Source organism: Sinocyclocheilus rhinocerous, unplaced genomic scaffold (genome assembly GCF_001515625.1).
Source record: "Sinocyclocheilus rhinocerous isolate Xijiao unplaced genomic scaffold, SAMN03320098_v1.1 scaffold2868, whole genome shotgun sequence".
NCBI classification, from domain to species: domain Eukaryota; kingdom Metazoa; phylum Chordata; class Actinopteri; order Cypriniformes; family Cyprinidae; genus Sinocyclocheilus; species Sinocyclocheilus rhinocerous.
Genome location: NW_015623782.1, coordinates 359,181 through 377,319, shown reverse-complemented (window position 1 = coordinate 377,319; position 18,139 = coordinate 359,181). Strand labels below are relative to the sequence as shown.

Genomic DNA, 18,139 nt, shown 5'->3' with positions numbered 1-18,139 from the left:
ACACACTCACACACTCACACACACACACACACACACACACACACACACACACACACACAGACACTCACAGACACTCACACTCACAGACACAGACACAGACACTCACACTCACACTCACAGACACAGACACACAGACACACACACACACACACACACAGAGAGAGAGAGAGAGAAACACAATCTCAGCCGTCAATGGGTGTCCACGCAACACTGACTCCATCAGGACGAGCTCTCATGGCGCTTTACAGTGCGATCAAAAAAGCAATTATATTATTCAAAGGGATTTACCATTTCCATGATGGGAGAAGGGTGTCAACTTTGGGCTTTTCTAAAAGGGGTAGAGTTCAATCAATCCGATCAATACCTCAGGTTTCCCAGGCCTTTCATCAAACGGGTAAGAGCTGCTCTCACACTGCTGGTTTATCTTTCCTCGTTGGCAAATGTAAATCAATGTGTGTGTGAGGAAACGTCCAGTGGAACGGTCCTAACCGCACCGCCGTCGTTCACTTGTATCTGAACGCTTTCCGCATTGCCCTAAAAGACCCCGCCGTATGAAATCGATCAGTTCTTGCCAGTATTGAGTATCGGCTTACACCTTCAGTAATTAATGAGGAACCCAAAGACCAGCCTGTTTCATCACCCTATATACTGTATTCAATCAGATGTACTGGAATTTTATTTAAAGTATAAAAATTCCTAAAGGAATGCTAGTGATGTTTAATGGAATAATTTGGAAACAATACCAAATACATCAAATAAAAATCTATTAAAATTTACTAATCTTTTTTTAATTGCACTGGATGAACTGAAATTTGAAAAAAAATAATAATAATAATAAAACGAAAAATGTAATCTCTGTTTGTTGTGAAAAACATTAAGCAAATGCATGGAGATTTACAAAAAAACAACAACAATAATACATAAACTAAAAATAAAATTGCTCATAATTGCTAATGGAATGTGTATCATAACATGGAAACAATACTAAAATAAATAAATAAATAAATAAATCAAATAAAAAATACACTAAGATGCTTCAAGATTCTTTATGGATTCTCCAACAATTCTTATGTGCAATAAAAATAAATTGGTCAAGAAAATAAATCAGATGGTATTTGGCCATATTATTATTTATTTTATTTTTTTTGTGAATTTTCAGCAATTATATTATAATATATTAATGTATTGGCTATTGATAGACCCAATAAATCCTTTTAGGACTGGATCCAAATTCCATTAGCATTCCTGAAGGATTTTTTGACCTTTAAATGTATTTATATATTCACTGATATCATCTAAAATCAGTGCCACATTTTTACATCTGTTTCAAGTGACTAACTCCGACTCCGTACATGTTTCTCCATACATATTTTTCTATCACCTGGAAAAATAGCGCAACAAAAATAAAGACAAACGTTTCTTAGCAGCAGAAACACACACGTTAAACATATTAACATCAGCCCACACGGTCTACATGACGTCAGCGGATAAGGAAAGTCTTTTCAGAGTTAGAGCACACCATTACATTTTACTGCAATAACATGCACTGATGAATCACTGACTCTAAAACCGGGAACATGCATTAAGATGGCAAATTTCACTTTGACTGCAGTCTTCACATCACACACAGTAGTTTTACTCTGCCAGTTCTCTCTGTACAGTACATTATGTGCCATGACTTCACAAAAACAACCGCTCTCTGATCACCACTGAATTATACATGCAGCTGAAGCTCATTTCTGAAAACAAATGCAGAAAACCCTGAGATCAGATGGTTTGTGTGATCTTAAAAATGCAAGAAAAATCCATACTGAGAATTAGTGATGGGTTGAGTGCAGATATCTAGAGAGAGATTTACACAAAACTCTTATTTTACAATATTTACACAAAATGTATTGACTAGGCTGTCGGTATATATCAGGATTATTATAGTTAACTGAAACTAAAACTAAAACCATTAAAACATTTTGTTACTTGAAATAAAATAAAACCTAAAAACATAAACCTATTTTATTTCAGCAAGTTGCCAAAAACACTTAAATGGCAAAAACACACAAGAAAATTACTAAAACATTAAATTACTAAAACATGAAATTACTAAAACATTAAATAATGAAAACAACAAATAAAACCTTTAATTCAAAATATTAATAAAAACTATAATAGTATCTCAATATACTAAAATAACACTGATATGATATATTGATATATAAATATATAAAATTGATATATAAATATATTGATATATAAATATGATGTATAGATATATATAAAAAATATACATCAATTAATCAGCCTGGTTAATATCACTCTATCACTAATTATAAGTCAAAGTTTGCTCTGAAACTAGTGCATGCAAATTTCTGAAACTAGTTTAAATAAAAATGACTCAACTTTTGTTAAAAGCTTAAGCACTTGTAATGCCTTTTGTGAATTCAAGTTGTCACATGCATCTTACAGTCCTCAGATTTGCATGAGGGAGAAAAGGCGAGAGATACAGTACAAAGAAAGAGAGAAATGGAGAGCGAGGGGGGAGGTGGGTGACATCAGATCAATATTTCGCCACAAAACACGATCAGTAATGATGTTTTCACTTGTTCGCTGAAACCTCCCCATAACAGATGAGAGAAAATCACTCTTTTTTTTTATTTGGCTAGTGTTTCATACTCTCACTGTCGTGTGATCTCTCGTGCGAACGCCAAGACGCTCAAATGCTTCCGATCTCAATATCAACCATTTTCTAAGCACACGCTCTTCTGGAAGTGGCCTGTGTATGTGTGTGAGTGTGTGTTAGAGCGAGAGGACGTGCTAAATGCATTATGCTGTAGTCTTGCACTTAGCTGTGTCATTTTGTGCATGTGCGGATATCCTTAATGTGAAGACCGGACACCTCGCCGAGAGATGGAGGAGGGGAAGCGAAACTGAGAGAGAGAGACATAGTCATGTGTTCTCTGCAGTGGATCATCTCGCTTTGGCCAGAATTAAATACAGTAACCCCAAAACCATTTCTTCACATGCATCACAATTTGGGTTGCAAAAAGGTGACAAATTTCCAGTAAATTTCGGAAACATTCCAGAAATTTTGGAAACTTTCCAGGATTTTTTTTTTGAATATTCCAGGGATTTTTGGAAATTTTCCAGAAATTTACAGGAAATTTTCCACCCCTTTGCAACCCTAATCACAATTATAAAGATATCAAATACATATGTGCATGTATGAAATATTACAGGATCTGTTCTCCATTAAATGTATTTTAATCTACTGGTGTTTTGGTGATTTTAGAACTATTTTTTTATCATTTCAAACCGTACTGTTAAGTATTTTGTTTGTAAAGTGTGTTTGTGCATCTTTCTTTACAAATAAACAACACTTGCTGTTATATTTGATATCTAATGCAATGACATTCAGACGATTTTAGTTGATTAATCACAGTACATTAAGACAATTGTTTTGTATTAAATGTTTCTAATATGTTTAAACATGCAAGTGAGGCGGTATGTAATTAAAATTGCACTCATTTGCATGTAATTCCAGAAAATAAATCTGAACGCTGGATAAAGCCAGTTTCAAAATTCTTGTTTGATTTTGTTGATATATTAGTGTTAAAGGTTTTTATAGAGGGGATTTTGGATATCTCTTTTTATTGCTCCAAAAATCTGAAAATACTGTCAACAGTCAGAATACATTTTTGCCATGTTTTTATGAATAAAATGTTATATAAATCAGTGCGAACTATACATGAGCAAACCCCTCAGTAAAATCCTTCAGAATATAGAGAGGAATATGAAATTACTAAAACATTAAATAATGAAAACAACAAATAAAACCTTTAATTCAAAATATTAATAAAAACTATAATAGTATCTCAATATACTAAAATAACACTGATATGATATATTGATATATAAATATATAAAATTGATATATAAATATATTGATATATAAATATGATGTATAGATATATATAAAAAATATACATCAATTAATCAGCCTGGTTAATATCACTCTATCACTAATTATAAGTCAAAGTTTGCTCTGAAACTAGTGCATGCAAATTTCTGAAACTAGTTTAAATAAAAATGACTCAACTTTTGTTAAAAGCTTAAGCACTTGTAATGCCTTTTGTGAATTCAAGTTGTCACATGCATCTTACAGTCCTCAGATTTGCATGAGGGAGAAAAGGCGAGAGATACAGTACAAAGAAAGAGAGAAATGGAGAGCGAGGGGGGAGGTGGGTGACATCAGATCAATATTTCGCCACAAAACACGATCAGTAATGATGTTTTCACTTGTTCGCTGAAACCTCCCCATAACAGATGAGAGAAAATCACTCTTTTTTTTTATTTGGCTAGTGTTTCATACTCTCACTGTCGTGTGATCTCTCGTGCGAACGCCAAGACGCTCAAATGCTTCCGATCTCAATATCAACCATTTTCTAAGCACACGCTCTTCTGGAAGTGGCCTGTGTATGTGTGTGAGTGTGTGTTAGAGCGAGAGGACGTGCTAAATGCATTATGCTGTAGTCTTGCACTTAGCTGTGTCATTTTGTGCATGTGCGGATATCCTTAATGTGAAGACCGGACACCTCGCCGAGAGATGGAGGAGGGGAAGCGAAACTGAGAGAGAGAGACATAGTCATGTGTTCTCTGCAGTGGATCATCTCGCTTTGGCCAGAATTAAATACAGTAACCCCAAAACCATTTCTTCACATGCATCACAATTTGGGTTGCAAAAAGGTGACAAATTTCCAGTAAATTTCGGAAACATTCCCGAAATTTTGGAAACTTTCCAGGATTTTTTTTTGAATATTCCAGGGATTTTTGGAAATTTTCCAGAAATTTACAGGAAATTTTCCACCCCTTTGCAACCCTAATCACAATTATAAAGATATCAAATACATATGTGCATGTATGAAATATTACAGGATCTGTTCTCCATTAAATGTATTTTAATCTACTGGTGTTTTGGTGATTTTAGAACTATTTTTTTATCATTTCAAACCGTACTGTTAAGTATTTTGTTTGTAAAGTGTGTTTGTGCATCTTTCTTTACAAATAAACAACACTTGCTGTTATATTTGATATCTAATGCAATGACATTCAGACGATTTTAGTTGATTAATCACAGTACATTAAGACAATTGTTTTGTATTAAATGTTTCTAATATGTTTAAACATGCAAGTGAGGCGGTATGTAATTAAAATTGCACTCATTTGCATGTAATTCCAGAAAATAAATCTGAACGCTGGATAAAGCCAGTTTCAAAATTCTTGTTTGATTTTGTTGATATATTAGTGTTAAAGGTTTTTATAGAGGGGATTTTGGATATCTCTTTTTATTGCTCCAAAAATCTGAAAATACTGTCAACAGTCAGAATACATTTTTGCCATGTTTTTATGAATAAAATGTTATATAAATCAGTGCGAACTATACATGAGCAAACCCCTCAGTAAAATCCTTCAGAATATAGAGAGGAATAAAACTGTAAGTTTTGGTGTATGTAAGTACTGCTGAAGTGGAGAAAGAAACTCATGGCTTTTAAAAATATGCATTTTAACCATGTTTTTAGATATAAAATGTTATATAAATCAGGGCGAATGATATATGAACAAACCCTTCAGTAAAATCCTTCAGAATATAGACATGAATAAAATTGTAAGTTTTGGTGTATGTAAGTGCTGCTGAAGTGGAGAATAAAACTTTAAAGATATGTATTGAAATTGAAATCTACAGACGCAAATAGATAAAGTGCAATAAAATGAACACTTAAATGTGTATCTTGGATGTTTTCTTTCCACTGTCTGAAAGAAGATATGTTATGGAAGCAAAACAGCCCAAAATCTCAAAAATGACCAGTACATGGAAAGGAAAAAAAAACTGGTTTTGCCTGTAGTGTCCAGATACTTTCCGAGTTACTGTATCTCTTGATCTCCATGAGGAACAGAACAAATGTTCTCTGATCAAGTGAATAAAAGGTCAGAGTTCATCTAGGTCTTAAATGATGACATCAGCGGTTCAAAGGTTTGTTACCAGACAGAAACATCAGCACACTGATAGAGCCAATCAGAACGCTCACAAACGGTGTGTTGAAACAATGCTGATGAGGTAACACTCATCAACAACATCAGCCAACGATCCAATCAGCTTCACAAACACACTGAATGCTTACAAATGCACAAAAGTGCCACAGATAAATAAGCAACACTGATTACTTAGAAAGGTATTTTTGTTCATATCATATCTTTGTTTGGCAAGAAACAACCTGTCTTAAGAGTACACAAATCCTGATTGCATCACATCCTAAAATGAAGATTCTGTCATTATTTATACAACCTTCATGCCAATCCAAACCCGTAAGACTTTTTCATCCTTAAAACATAAAAGCAGATATGCATGCAACTCTTTTCCAAACAAAAAGAGCAAAAGACATTTACTGTCTCCATTTAACAGCTCCAGTAATAACCAGAAACACTCTAAATCCTACCATCATATGAACGTTTTTATAGTACTTCATGGCTTTCTGGAGCTTGACAGATATGATTATGAACTGTTGTACGCAAAAGAGTTGCATAAAGATTCAGGATTTCTCCTTTTGCATTATAAGGAAAATATTCCTGAAGTTTAGGAATGGGTTCGATTACCAGGGAATGCAATGCAATGATCTGCCAAATGCATAAATATAAATGCACAAAATAATAGCAAATGGGTTTGGAACGACATGTAGGTGAATAAATTATGGCAGAATTTGTTATCTATTCCTCTAACAAAAGCTCTATTTAAAAGAACATAAGACCCAACTGTAAATAAAGGCTGTGTTTTATTAGGTAAGCTCTTATCAGCTTCGGTCCTCTAGAAAAGCAAACATGAACCTTTCTCTTTCCTCATAGCTGAAGTTAAAAGTTGCCTATTCTTTCTGCAGACTAAGAGACATGATGAATAAACTGAAGAATAAACTTTTTACATGGTTTACATGGAATAAACTTTATCATGCTGCACACACAAGGCAATTAATATCATTCATCTGTGGATGACTAACATGAAATCAAACAGACCAGACTGCTGGAACGAAAGTATAAAACCCAAATAAAAAGAAAAACTGACAGACCAATGAATCCCCCACAGACTCGCTCCATAAAAACATGTTTTCGCTGACTGTTTGCTTACTGACAGCAGCATCACGGGCCGTTTTGTGGGGCTGAGAGACCAAAAACTTTGCCCTTTGCTCAGGCCGGTGCTGACAGCGATCCCCCAATCACGAGACATTTCAGTCTGACACAGAGATAATCACATCACTTCACCTCAAAACAAAAAAACAACCTGCTACTGCATGAATGCACGCTTCAGAGATCTGTGCTAGAAGATACATATGAGGAAAATATCTGGGATTTAAACATGGAAATACGGTTTTAGGATTTTGAAAATTTTAAAACAAAGCAGTTCTGACATAAAATTTAATGTTTATTAAAAATTATTATGCCGGTATCATTTGCAATAACAAATGTTGAATTAATTTAGAATTTAGAAGCATTTTTAAACTTTTAGCCCCAATGAACTGTATATATCAGCTGAATATTATCGGACTGATTAAAACAGGACTAAAAATTTAAGACTTATACAATTAAAATCTTTTTCAAATGATCTGAACCGTTCAGAGAGCAAAAGATGAGTGAAATACATACATTATAGATATAAAAACACCAAACCATAGAGAATATTAATGTCTCTAGAATACAGATCTGTGTGAGTTTGAACCACAATTAAACATATTCAAAGTCTACCTAATTTAGATAATTTAATGTCTAGAATAATAAAGCATAATTGGTAAAACTTTACAATAGTTAATGCATGAACTAACAGTGTGCAATATTTTTTACAACATTTATTAATCTTTGTTTTTCTTTTTGTTTGTGTTATTTCAGAGTGTGTTAACTAATGTTAACAAACACGAAAAGTGTTTGTAAAAGTTTAAATTAAGGTCTGCAGAAGTATTGTTCATTCTTAGTTCATGTTAACTAATGTTAACAAATGAAGTAAGGTGTCATAATCTTAACAACATAACAGGCAATGCTGTTTTTTCATAATATGATGCTAGGACATCTTCCATAAGATTGGAATAGACTGTGGAAAAGCAGCTTGACCACAAAAACAAGAGTAGGCTATCTGATAAATCAGTCGGCCAATCATATTTCTGCCGGGATTATTTCACTCTCTTGGCCCGTGTTCCACACTTATTGGGTTGAGGAGAGAATCTCATCATTAAACGGCCCCTCAAAGCACCGCAAAGCCATTATAATTATCTGGATCCGCGAGACGCACGCTTCGCCTGGTCTTTGTGTGAAGGTCACCAAGCGCATCCTTTTAAAGCCGGCCTCTTCCACACAGAGCCAGAGTGATTAAACATCCTGCTAAAATCCTCTGGAAAACATCTACGCTTGGTTATGCGTTGATTCCGCGTCTCATCTGGGCGGCTTCATCAGCTTTAATGATCCTTTTAAACAAGCAAGGCGAGTGTGGCTCAGAATAGCCCGCCAGGAGTCTTTTTAGCACAAAGTCAGTCGGCTTGCTGGGAATGTTCTTCCAGCGTCAGCTTTACTGGAACAAGTCCGGATCGGGTTCCAGATCAATGCGAACTGGGTGCACACGTTTATGTTATTGTTGCCAACATTAATGCCCTTTTAATCTTTAAAAGATTACCCGCATCGATCCGCCGTCGTTCAGCAACACATATTTGTTTGAGAAAGTGACATAACTCACACACATTACCGAATGACAGGACGAAAATAAACAGCAGAGCTGGCCTGGGATTTTGATCTCTTTGTCCTGGTTCTGCCCTTTGACAAGTGCAGAAAACAACACACTGACAACATGATGCCTGATTGGCCCAGCATTAAAAATATGCTAATCTTGCTGATATATAGCCTATATAATCTTTGCTTTCATTTTTCATTAAAATCTTAAAGTCATTCATACATCTGATTACACAACCTAATCGTAACAGAATACATATAGATATTCTAACTAGTCACTGACCGATATATCGGCCAAGCCAGGTCATTTGGAGTCTACTAAGCACTACAAAATTGATAGTGTGCAATTGCTATTTTCAAGAGAATTTCATATCTTGCAATAAAAATGTCTAATTTAACAAGAATTTAAATTTGCATATACATCTGCATTGTCATTGACATCATCAACGGCCAACATGTTCTCTAGATATCGGTATCGCATTGAACATTAAAAACCCATATCGGCCGACCGCTTCTGTAATATACAGTGCTGTCCAAATATATGACGTTGAAAATTTAGTATTTTTTCATGCAAATGTGGAAATAAATAATATTTTACAATGGTGTCCAAATGGCACAGACCACACTGAAAATGTAGTATTTTTTTCATGCAAACATGAAAATAAATCAAAATATACAGTGGCGTCCAAATATCTGAGACCATATTGAAAATTTTGGATTTTTTAATGCAAATGTTGAAATAAATAAAAATATACATTGGTGTCCAATTAAAATTTGGCATTTTTTTTCATGCAAACTTTGAAATAAATAATCATCTACAACGGTGTCCAAATGTCTGAGACCACAATTAAAATTTTTGATTTTTTTATATGCAAACCTGGAATTAAATAAAAATATGCACTGGTGTCCAAATGTCCGAGACCACATCGACAATCTAGGATTTTTTCATGCAAACCTGGAAATAAATAGCTTTTGGATGCCAAAAAATGCAAATGATGTCAAAATGAAGAAATATTTGAGTTGTTGCAATATTTCTAGGATCAAATGTCAGTAAATGTGTGTCGCTGATCATGTGACTCTTGTACAGATGGTCAGATTTCCTAAAGATGCTCAAGATGCTTTTACATGATGGAGAACATTTTTCCATGTTTTTTCCAACTTTTCTCTCAGATTGTTTTCTGTCAATATATTTTGTAAATAAACAATTTGTATTAAATTACAAAAATGCATGTGCTCTCAGACTTTCAGACCCCATTGTTTATCTAAAGACATTTCATATCTTCCCTGTCCTGCCCTGTCCGTCTTCAATTGGAAAGTGAAATAGTCATTGCAGAAGCCCAAATCAGAAGAGACATCTCTCAGAATGCGGTCTGGCATGGGTTGGTGGTATATTTATCCATCTCCAGCGCTCTTATTTACGGGCCGGGACCCCGTGTTCCTCCAGCACTGGCTCTTTTTCAATCTACTCTGTCCTGATTCGTATAACAGCGCTTGTCCCCTTTGATCATTTACTTAATAAAGTTGTTTGTCTGTGGCGGACGGCACAGGCCGAGGTTCGTCTCGATGGCTGATTGCCTGCACCGTGTGACTGGAATGAGGTCCAGTCAGACGCCACGTTTGATTTGACTAAATTAATAGTGCAAAGACAGGCTCGTTTTCTCCTGTGACATCAGGCACCAGCACCGCTATGCTTAAAGAAGACGAATAAGTCATTAAATCTGTATGTATACCTTCAAGTATGAGTATACGAAGAGGTTTAGAAACCCTTTTTATTTTTTTATTTAAATCAGTCATTCTAAATGACATTATCAGCATAACAGTTTAAGTAAAACATTTAATTAAATGACTTTAATGTCAAGTTGTACTCTAAAAGTGCAAAACCTGAAGATCATAATTTAAGAACGAACAGCGTCTTCAATCAAAGCAAGAAAATCTGTCCGTCTGTACACTTATTACTTACATTAGTCACCTAAAAATAGTGTACAATCAGAAATATTACTTATCATCATAACTACTACATGTATGAAATTTTCCACAAGACTTTGTTTATATGCAGTTTAAATACTGTTAAATAGAATATTATCAGATAATATATATTTGGTGATTTTTGGACCCCACTGTAGGCCTATATGAAATTAATTTCTAAGTATCTGAGTCTAAAGTCAGTTCAGCATTATATTATACTGAATAAAGTGCATAAATTAACAAATTTATCTTAAAAATATAGATTTTTTTTACTGGCACTAATGGATTTTAAATCCATGGAATCTTTCATTCGACAAAATCTAAAGGTTCTTTAAAATTTTTAAATGTTCTTTACACTAAGAAAAAACAATTATTTTAAGAACTAAAGGTTCTTTAGGGAAGCAAAAACAGTTCCTCTGTGGCATCGCTGAGATACAAAATAAAGGTTTTACAAGGGTTAAGATTCCAGCTCCGAGTCAACATTTACATGCATGAAATTCAAGCATGAAAACAAAACTTGAGTGATTCTCTCTGAGTCAGACGTTTCTGATGTCACGACGTGCAACTCCTCTATTTTAGCTTCACTGTTTGTGTCTCTTTCACATTCTTTCTCTAAAACGCGGAACAAAAGGCAGGTGCCGGGCTGCACATCTCTGCCTGTTTAACCCAAGACAAGGTGACGTTTTGTGCGTTGAGCTGAGGGTCACGCAGAGATTCCTATCAATAATTCATCGAGCCACCGCAGCCTCTGGTCTTCTTTTCAATTCCCCTGCAGATCACATAATACCTTCCCCCCAACCCAAAGCCATCTGTGAGACCAGAGCCCTGCAGGGAAACAGCATTAAAGCGCCTACGCCAACATCTCAAAGCACAGTTCTGCTTAAAATCACATTCTTGATGAAAGAAAATGCATTTGTTTGCTTGGCAAAACCATCACCTTCTGTGGCTGCTCATACAGTGCATTTCATTAGCTGAATGCATGATATTCAAAGAATCGATGATGGCTTTTTGATAAAGGTGCTCATGTTTTGGTATGTGATTTAACAGCTCAAACGCTCGCTCCTTCTCCAAATCTTTTGTTGACAGTCAAATGCATAGTTCTTTAAGCAAAAGATGCACAGTTTGTGTGTTTTCCTCAGCAGAAGTTAATGCACAGGCTCGCGCTGGTGCTGCACAATGCATGAGGCATCAGAGCTGTCCATTATTTCAGTGAATAATTGTGCATCACCCTACAAATTAAAAATCGATACGGACCAAGCTTTTATTTTAATGCACTGATAGGATGCTATTCAACAACAGGACACCGTCTCTGACACCTCAAACGCCAAACTGCAAAATTCAAGTCTTGCTTTTTCTTCAGCCGAACAAAGGAAAAGGGGTCCTGCACCGCCCATCGCTAGAGGGGGCAACAAGCCTGATGTAGAGGGGCTTGTAATTACCAACACATCCCTATTCAGCACCTCTGAAAGCTTTTTTTCACCGAGATTGAAGCAGCTCTTCCACAGCATGCACTTGCACCATTTTTTTGATGTTTTAAAGTAAATAAACAATAGAAAAAAAAAACTAACAAGTGGTGGTGCAATAGAGTGTTTCACTCAGGACGCTTGTAAAATGAATTAAAATCGCGCACAATTAAGGTTCTCACGCGCCCTAAAGCCTAAACGGACACAGAAGATGTTCAAAAGCAGATACCTTGTCTTACCTGCAAGCCGAAGGGCCGACATCCTCTGAAACTCGGGCTCCTGTAACCACTTCCACATGCGGCGAAAGGTTTCGCGGCCGGACTTGAGTTTACTCCAGGGTTTGGGGTTCCGCAGCAGGTCGGAGAGCGTGCCCTGCGAGCGGCACAGCACCCGCTGCGCGAAGATGGCCTGCGGGATGCTGTAGCGCTTGAGCTCGGCCATGATGCGCTGCGCTACTTCCCTCGTGTTGATCTCTTCCAGCTGACCCGAGCCGGAGCCCGGCGCTCCGGAGGAGGAGGAGGAGGAGAGCGGTCTGTCCCGGTTGGAAGCCAACACGGGCCCGTGGGATTGAGGGTGGCCCGGATGCCCGTGCATCCCGTTGAGGTGCGGCATCATGCCCGCCGCGGGGCCACCGAGGCCTCTGGAGAGGTGCTGGTCCCCTCTGGCCAGCATGGCAGTGTGCGCGTCGAAGTTGGAGCTTAGCATCTTGTCGTGGCTGTGCGCGCCGTAGCTGTGGAGCGTCTGCTGCGCGTTGTGGATGGAGCCCAAGCCGTTGCCCAGAGGGGACAAGCTCTGCCCCATCCCGCTCATGTCTTTGTGGTAGGGGCTGTAGAGGTTGTTCATGGCTGGTAGAGTCCTCTCGTCCCGCATGAGGGTGAAGCTGCCGCTCACGTTCCCAGAGAGACGCTGGTGGTGGTGATGGTGGTGATGGTGCGGATGGTGGAATTTGTCGGACACGGTGGAAATCGGCGGCAGGGGCTGCAGAGGAGTCAGGGTGGTGTAGGTGCCGCTCATCCCGGATGGGGAGGTGTCGCAGGGCATGCTCATGGCGTGATGGAGCGGCAGCGAGAGCTCGGGACGGTACTCTCCTCCGCCGCCGCCGTCCAGAATCGAAGCCATACTGGAGACCATCGCGGAGCGCGACGGCGCCACGGTCAGATCCTGGTGTATCCGCAAGGAAGCCCCCGGGTTGCGGTTGTGATGGGGGCTGTGGCCGCTCATCAAGTCCTGCTCAAGGCTTACTCCACCGTGCAGGCTGCAAATGTCCATTGTCATCTCCGGGTTCATGGCGTACGCATCCAAATCCTTGGCCAGGCATCGATAGGCGTTATAGGCAGTCTTCATTCAGTCCATTGATTTATGCCCAGCTTTGTGCCAGGGATGGGTTTCTCTCCGTGTTTGTTTTTATTTATTTATTATTTTTTCCTCTCCTAAGGCCTCTCGGGTTTTTTTTCTCCCTTTTTAATAAATAAAAAACACCGATCTCTATCAGACGGGCCAGTGCTGATTTCTCCCCATGTCCGAGCCCTCTACTCCTCCTGCGTCTTCTGTTTGGGCAGCTGGAGGTGCTCGGGGTGGGCTTGCTCCGCGCGCACCCGACCCTGCTGAAAGGGGAGGAGATTTCGCCTTGATTGACGCGCCGGCGGTGCAATCGCGTTCCTCGCGCGCGAGCCTGTGGCCAGTCGCTGACGCTTCCACGAAGCCGTTCGGAGTCGCTGCCTTTGCATCTGGAGTCTGGCGTCAGATGGTCGCTTCACCGGCGCAGCAAACGGATCGTTTATCCGGCTCATCCTCTACAAAACAACACGGGGTCCCCGCCGTGGTGCATCCCGTTGAGGTGCGGCATCATGCCCGCCGCGGGGCCACCGAGGCCTCTGGAGAGGTGCTGGTCCCCTCTGGCCAGCATGGCAGTGTGCGCGTCGAAGTTGGAGCTTAGCATCTTGTCGTGGCTGTGCGCGCCGTAGCTGTGGAGCGTCTGCTGCGCGTTGTGGATGGAGCCCAAGCCGTTGCCCAGAGGGGACAAGCTCTGCCCCATCCCGCTCATGTTATCTATCTATCTATCTATCTATCTATCTACAGTCAGATTTCATAATTTTAAACACTGAAGATCTGTACATATGCTTAAATATCAAAAGTATGTTCGCGTCTGCGAATCTAACACTTCCTCATTACACACGTTATATTAATATTTAAAAGATTAATTATGCATATTAATTCTGGGGCTATAAATATAAATGCACACACAGTAAATACGAGCCGATCGTTCTCTTGTCTTGTTTGTATTCTTGAGTGATTCTCTCTGAGTCAGACGTTTCTGATGTCACGACGTGCAACTCCTCTATTTTAGCTTCACTGTTTGTGTCTCTTTCACATTCTTTCTCTAAAACGCGGAACAAAAGGCAGGTGCCGGGCTGCACATCTCTGCCTGTTTAACCCAAGACAAGGTGACGTTTTGTGCGTTGAGCTGAGGGTCACGCAGAGATTTCTATCAATAATTCATCGAGCCGCTGCAGCCTCTGTTCTTCTTTTCAATTCCCCTGCAGATCACATAATACCTTCCCCCCAACCCAAAGCCATCTGTGAGACCAGAGCCCTGCAGGGAAACAGCATTAAAGCGCCTACGCCAACATCTCAAAGCACAGTTCTGCTTAAAATCACATTCTTGATGAAAGAAAATGCATTTGTTTGCTTGACGAAACAATCGCCTTCTGTGGCCGTTCACATAGTGCATTTCATTAGCTGAATGCATCATATGCAAAGAATCAATGATGACATGTTTTGACAAAAATGCTCATGTTTTGGTATGTGATTTAACAGCTCAAACGCTCGCTCCTTCTCCAAATCTTTTGTTGACAGTCAAATGCATAGTTCTTTAAGCAAAAGATGCACAGTTTGTGTGTTTTCCTCAGCAGAAGTTAATGCACAGGCTCGCGCTGGTGCTGCACAATGCATGAGGCATCAGAGCTGTCCATTATTTCAGTGAATAATTGTGCATCACCCTACAAATTAAAAATCGATACGGACCAAGCTTTTATTTTAATGCACTGATAGGATGCTATTCAACAACAGGACACCGTCTCTGACACCTCAAACGCCAAACTGCAAAATTCAAGTCTTGCTTTTTCTTCATCCGAACAAAGGAAAAGGGGTCCTGCACCGCCCATCGCTAGAGGGGGCAACACGCCTGATGTAGAGGGGCAGGAGGGGAATAACAGTCCAGTAATTACCAACACATCCCTATTCAGCACCTCTGAAAGCTTTTTTTCACCGAGATTGAAGCAGCTCTTCCACAGCATGCACTTGCACCATTTTTTTGATGTTTTAAAGTAAATAAACAATAGAAAAAAAAAACTAACAAGTGGTGGTGCAATAGAGTGTTTCACTCAGGACGCTTGTAAAATGAATTAAAATCGCGCACAATTAAGGTTCTCACGCGCCCTAAAGCCTAAACGGACACAGAAGATGTTCAAAAGCAGATACCTTGTCTTACCTGCAAGCCGAAGGGCCGACATCCTCTGAAACTCGGGCTCCTGTAACCACTTCCACATGCGGCGAAACGTCTCGCGGCCGGACTTGAGTTTACTCCAGGGTTTGGGGTTCCGCAGCAGGTCGGAGAGCGTGCCCTGCGAGCGGCACAGCACCCGCTGCGCGAAGATGGCCTGCGGGATGCTGTAGCGCTTGAGCTCGGCCATGATGCGCTGCGCTACTTCCCTCGTGTTGATCTCTTCCAGCTGACCCGAGCCGGAGCCCGGCGCTCCGGAGGAGGAGGAGGAGGAGAGCGGTCTGTCCCGGTTGGAAGCCAACACGGGCCCGTGGGATTGAGGGTGGCCCGGATGCCCGTGCATCCCGTTGAGGTGCGGCATCATGCCCGCCGCGGGGCCACCGAGGCCTCTGGAGAGGTGCTGGTCCCCTCTGGCCAGCATGGCAGTGTGCGCGTCGAAGTTGGAGCTTAGCATCTTGTCGTGGCTGTGCGCGCCGTAGCTGTGGAGCGTCTGCTGCGCGTTGTGGATGGAGCCCAAGCCGTTGCCCAGAGGGGACAAGCTCTGCCCCATCCCGCTCATGTCTTTGTGGTAGGGGCTGTAGAGGTTGTTCATGGCTGGTAGAGTCCTCTCGTCCCGCATGAGGGTGAAGCTGCCGCTCACGTTCCCAGAGAGACGCTGGTGGTGGTGATGGTGGTGATGGTGCGGATGGTGGAATTTGTCGGACACGGTGGAAATCGGCGGCAGGGGCTGCAGAGGGGTCAGCGTGGTGTAGGTGCCGCTCATCCCGGATGGGGAGGTGTCGCACGGCATGCTCATGGCGTGATGGAGCGGCAGCGAGAGCTCGGGACGGTACTCTCCTCCGCCGCCGCCGTCCAGAATCGAAGCCATACTGGAGACCATCGCGGAGCGCGACGGCGCCACGGTCAGATCCTGGTGTATCCGCAAGGAAGCCCCCGGGTTGCGGTTGTGATGGGGGCTGTGGCCGCTCATCAAGTCCTGCTCAAGGCTTACTCCACCGTGCAGGCTGCAAATGTCCATTGTCATCTCCGGGTTCATGGCGTACGCATCCAAATCCTTGGCCAGGCATCGATAGGCGTTATAGGCAGTCTTCATTCAGTCCATTGATTTATGCCCAGCTTTGTGCCAGGGATGGGTTTCTCTCCGTGTTTGTTTTTATTTATTTATTATTTTTTCCTCTCCTAAGGCCTCTCGGGTTTTTTTTCTCCCTTTTTAATAAATAAAAAACACCGATCTCTATCAGACGGGCCAGTGCTGATTTCTCCCCATGTCCGAGCCCTCTACTCCTCCTGCGTCTTCTGTTTGGGCACACATTTACACCGTGCAGTGCAAGTCTTCTAGACAAACCAAAAAAAAAGCATACTTTGTAATTTTAGTAAGCATGTTCGTTTTAAACCTCAAACCCTATCCTTCTCGCTAGAGTTACTCTAAATCGATCAATCCACTTGCACTGTAACTTCTTTCACGCGCAGTGTGGCTTGCAGTGATTCAGAAGGAACAGATTTCTCGAATGCAGGTTGCTATTTTGTTTGGAGGATGCGCAGATGTTGCTTTTGTTTAAAGCGACTGTAATTAAGGATGAGCGACAGAAGTCTGAAAAGCGTGCCCTATTTTTCTTTTGATCAGCTGTCAGAGGAGCAGGAGGTGCGGGGGGACCAGTGTCCTCCACAAGCCTCTCCCCGGTCTTTCAGCTGCCACAGATTGAGGAAAAGTGTCTGTATACCTGCCGAGATTCAGTGTCGGACACACACGAGTTTGATTCGTGCTCTGATGTTCGTGCTCGATATTTGAAAGAGAGAGAGAAACAGAGAGAGATAGTTCCAACGTGGACTTTGTTTTCTTTCTAAATGCATATAATAGTCTAAACCTCAAGCTCACTTTACCAGCTTTAAACTCAAACGCAAAACAACAAACGTCCAGTCTGATAAAAGAACGGTTTTTATTATACTAGTTCCATTTAGAAGAGTTTGTGTTTTTATTATATATTATTTAATAGTACTTTTTTAATTACGCTTTTATAGAACCTAAAAACACTTTTTTTTTTTTTTTACATCTAGACAAAAATCACCAGAGCGCATGAAGACAGAAAATATGCCTATTACATGTTCTGTAAAATGTTTTCTAAGAAAGAAAAAGAAAAAGAGAGAAAAAAGCCAAAATTGCCAAAACTTTCTGAGCCACTTTAATTTGATTAATAGAGTAAATCTGATTCATGAAATTGGAAAATGGAGTAGAAATTATTATTTAAAAAAAAAATGTTTTTTCATAGTTAAATGGCTAGAAACAGATGATGAACACATTTTTTGCTAATAGTCAATTCATATTTACAGGCCTATGCAGATAAACCCAAAATGATCAAATATTAGCCTGTCAGTATATGAGACAAAAATTATAATTAATAAAATGTTTATCAACATACACCTAAAAAAAACAGTTAAAAGTTAAAAAAAAAGATAATCTGGT

General features: G+C 40.1%; 1 protein-coding gene and 1 pseudogene across 1 annotated transcript in view; both read right to left on the bottom strand.

Annotated features, from left to right (window-relative positions):
- LOC107736895 (one cut domain family member 2-like) overlaps positions 1 to 13,739 on the bottom strand; it is a 25,346-nt gene extending 11,607 nt beyond the window's left edge. The window contains exon 1 of the mRNA XM_016548288.1: positions 12,416 to 13,739. Within this exon, the coding sequence (XP_016403774.1) occupies positions 12,416 to 13,520 (1,105 nt within the window). The 5' untranslated portion in view covers positions 13,521 to 13,739. The remainder of the gene's footprint in view (positions 1 to 12,415) is intronic.
- Positions 13,740 to 15,580: 1,841 nt separating this feature from the next.
- LOC107736935 (one cut domain family member 2 pseudogene) lies at positions 15,581 to 16,979 on the bottom strand (annotated as a pseudogene).
- Between the last annotated feature and the right edge of the window lie 1,160 nt (positions 16,980 to 18,139).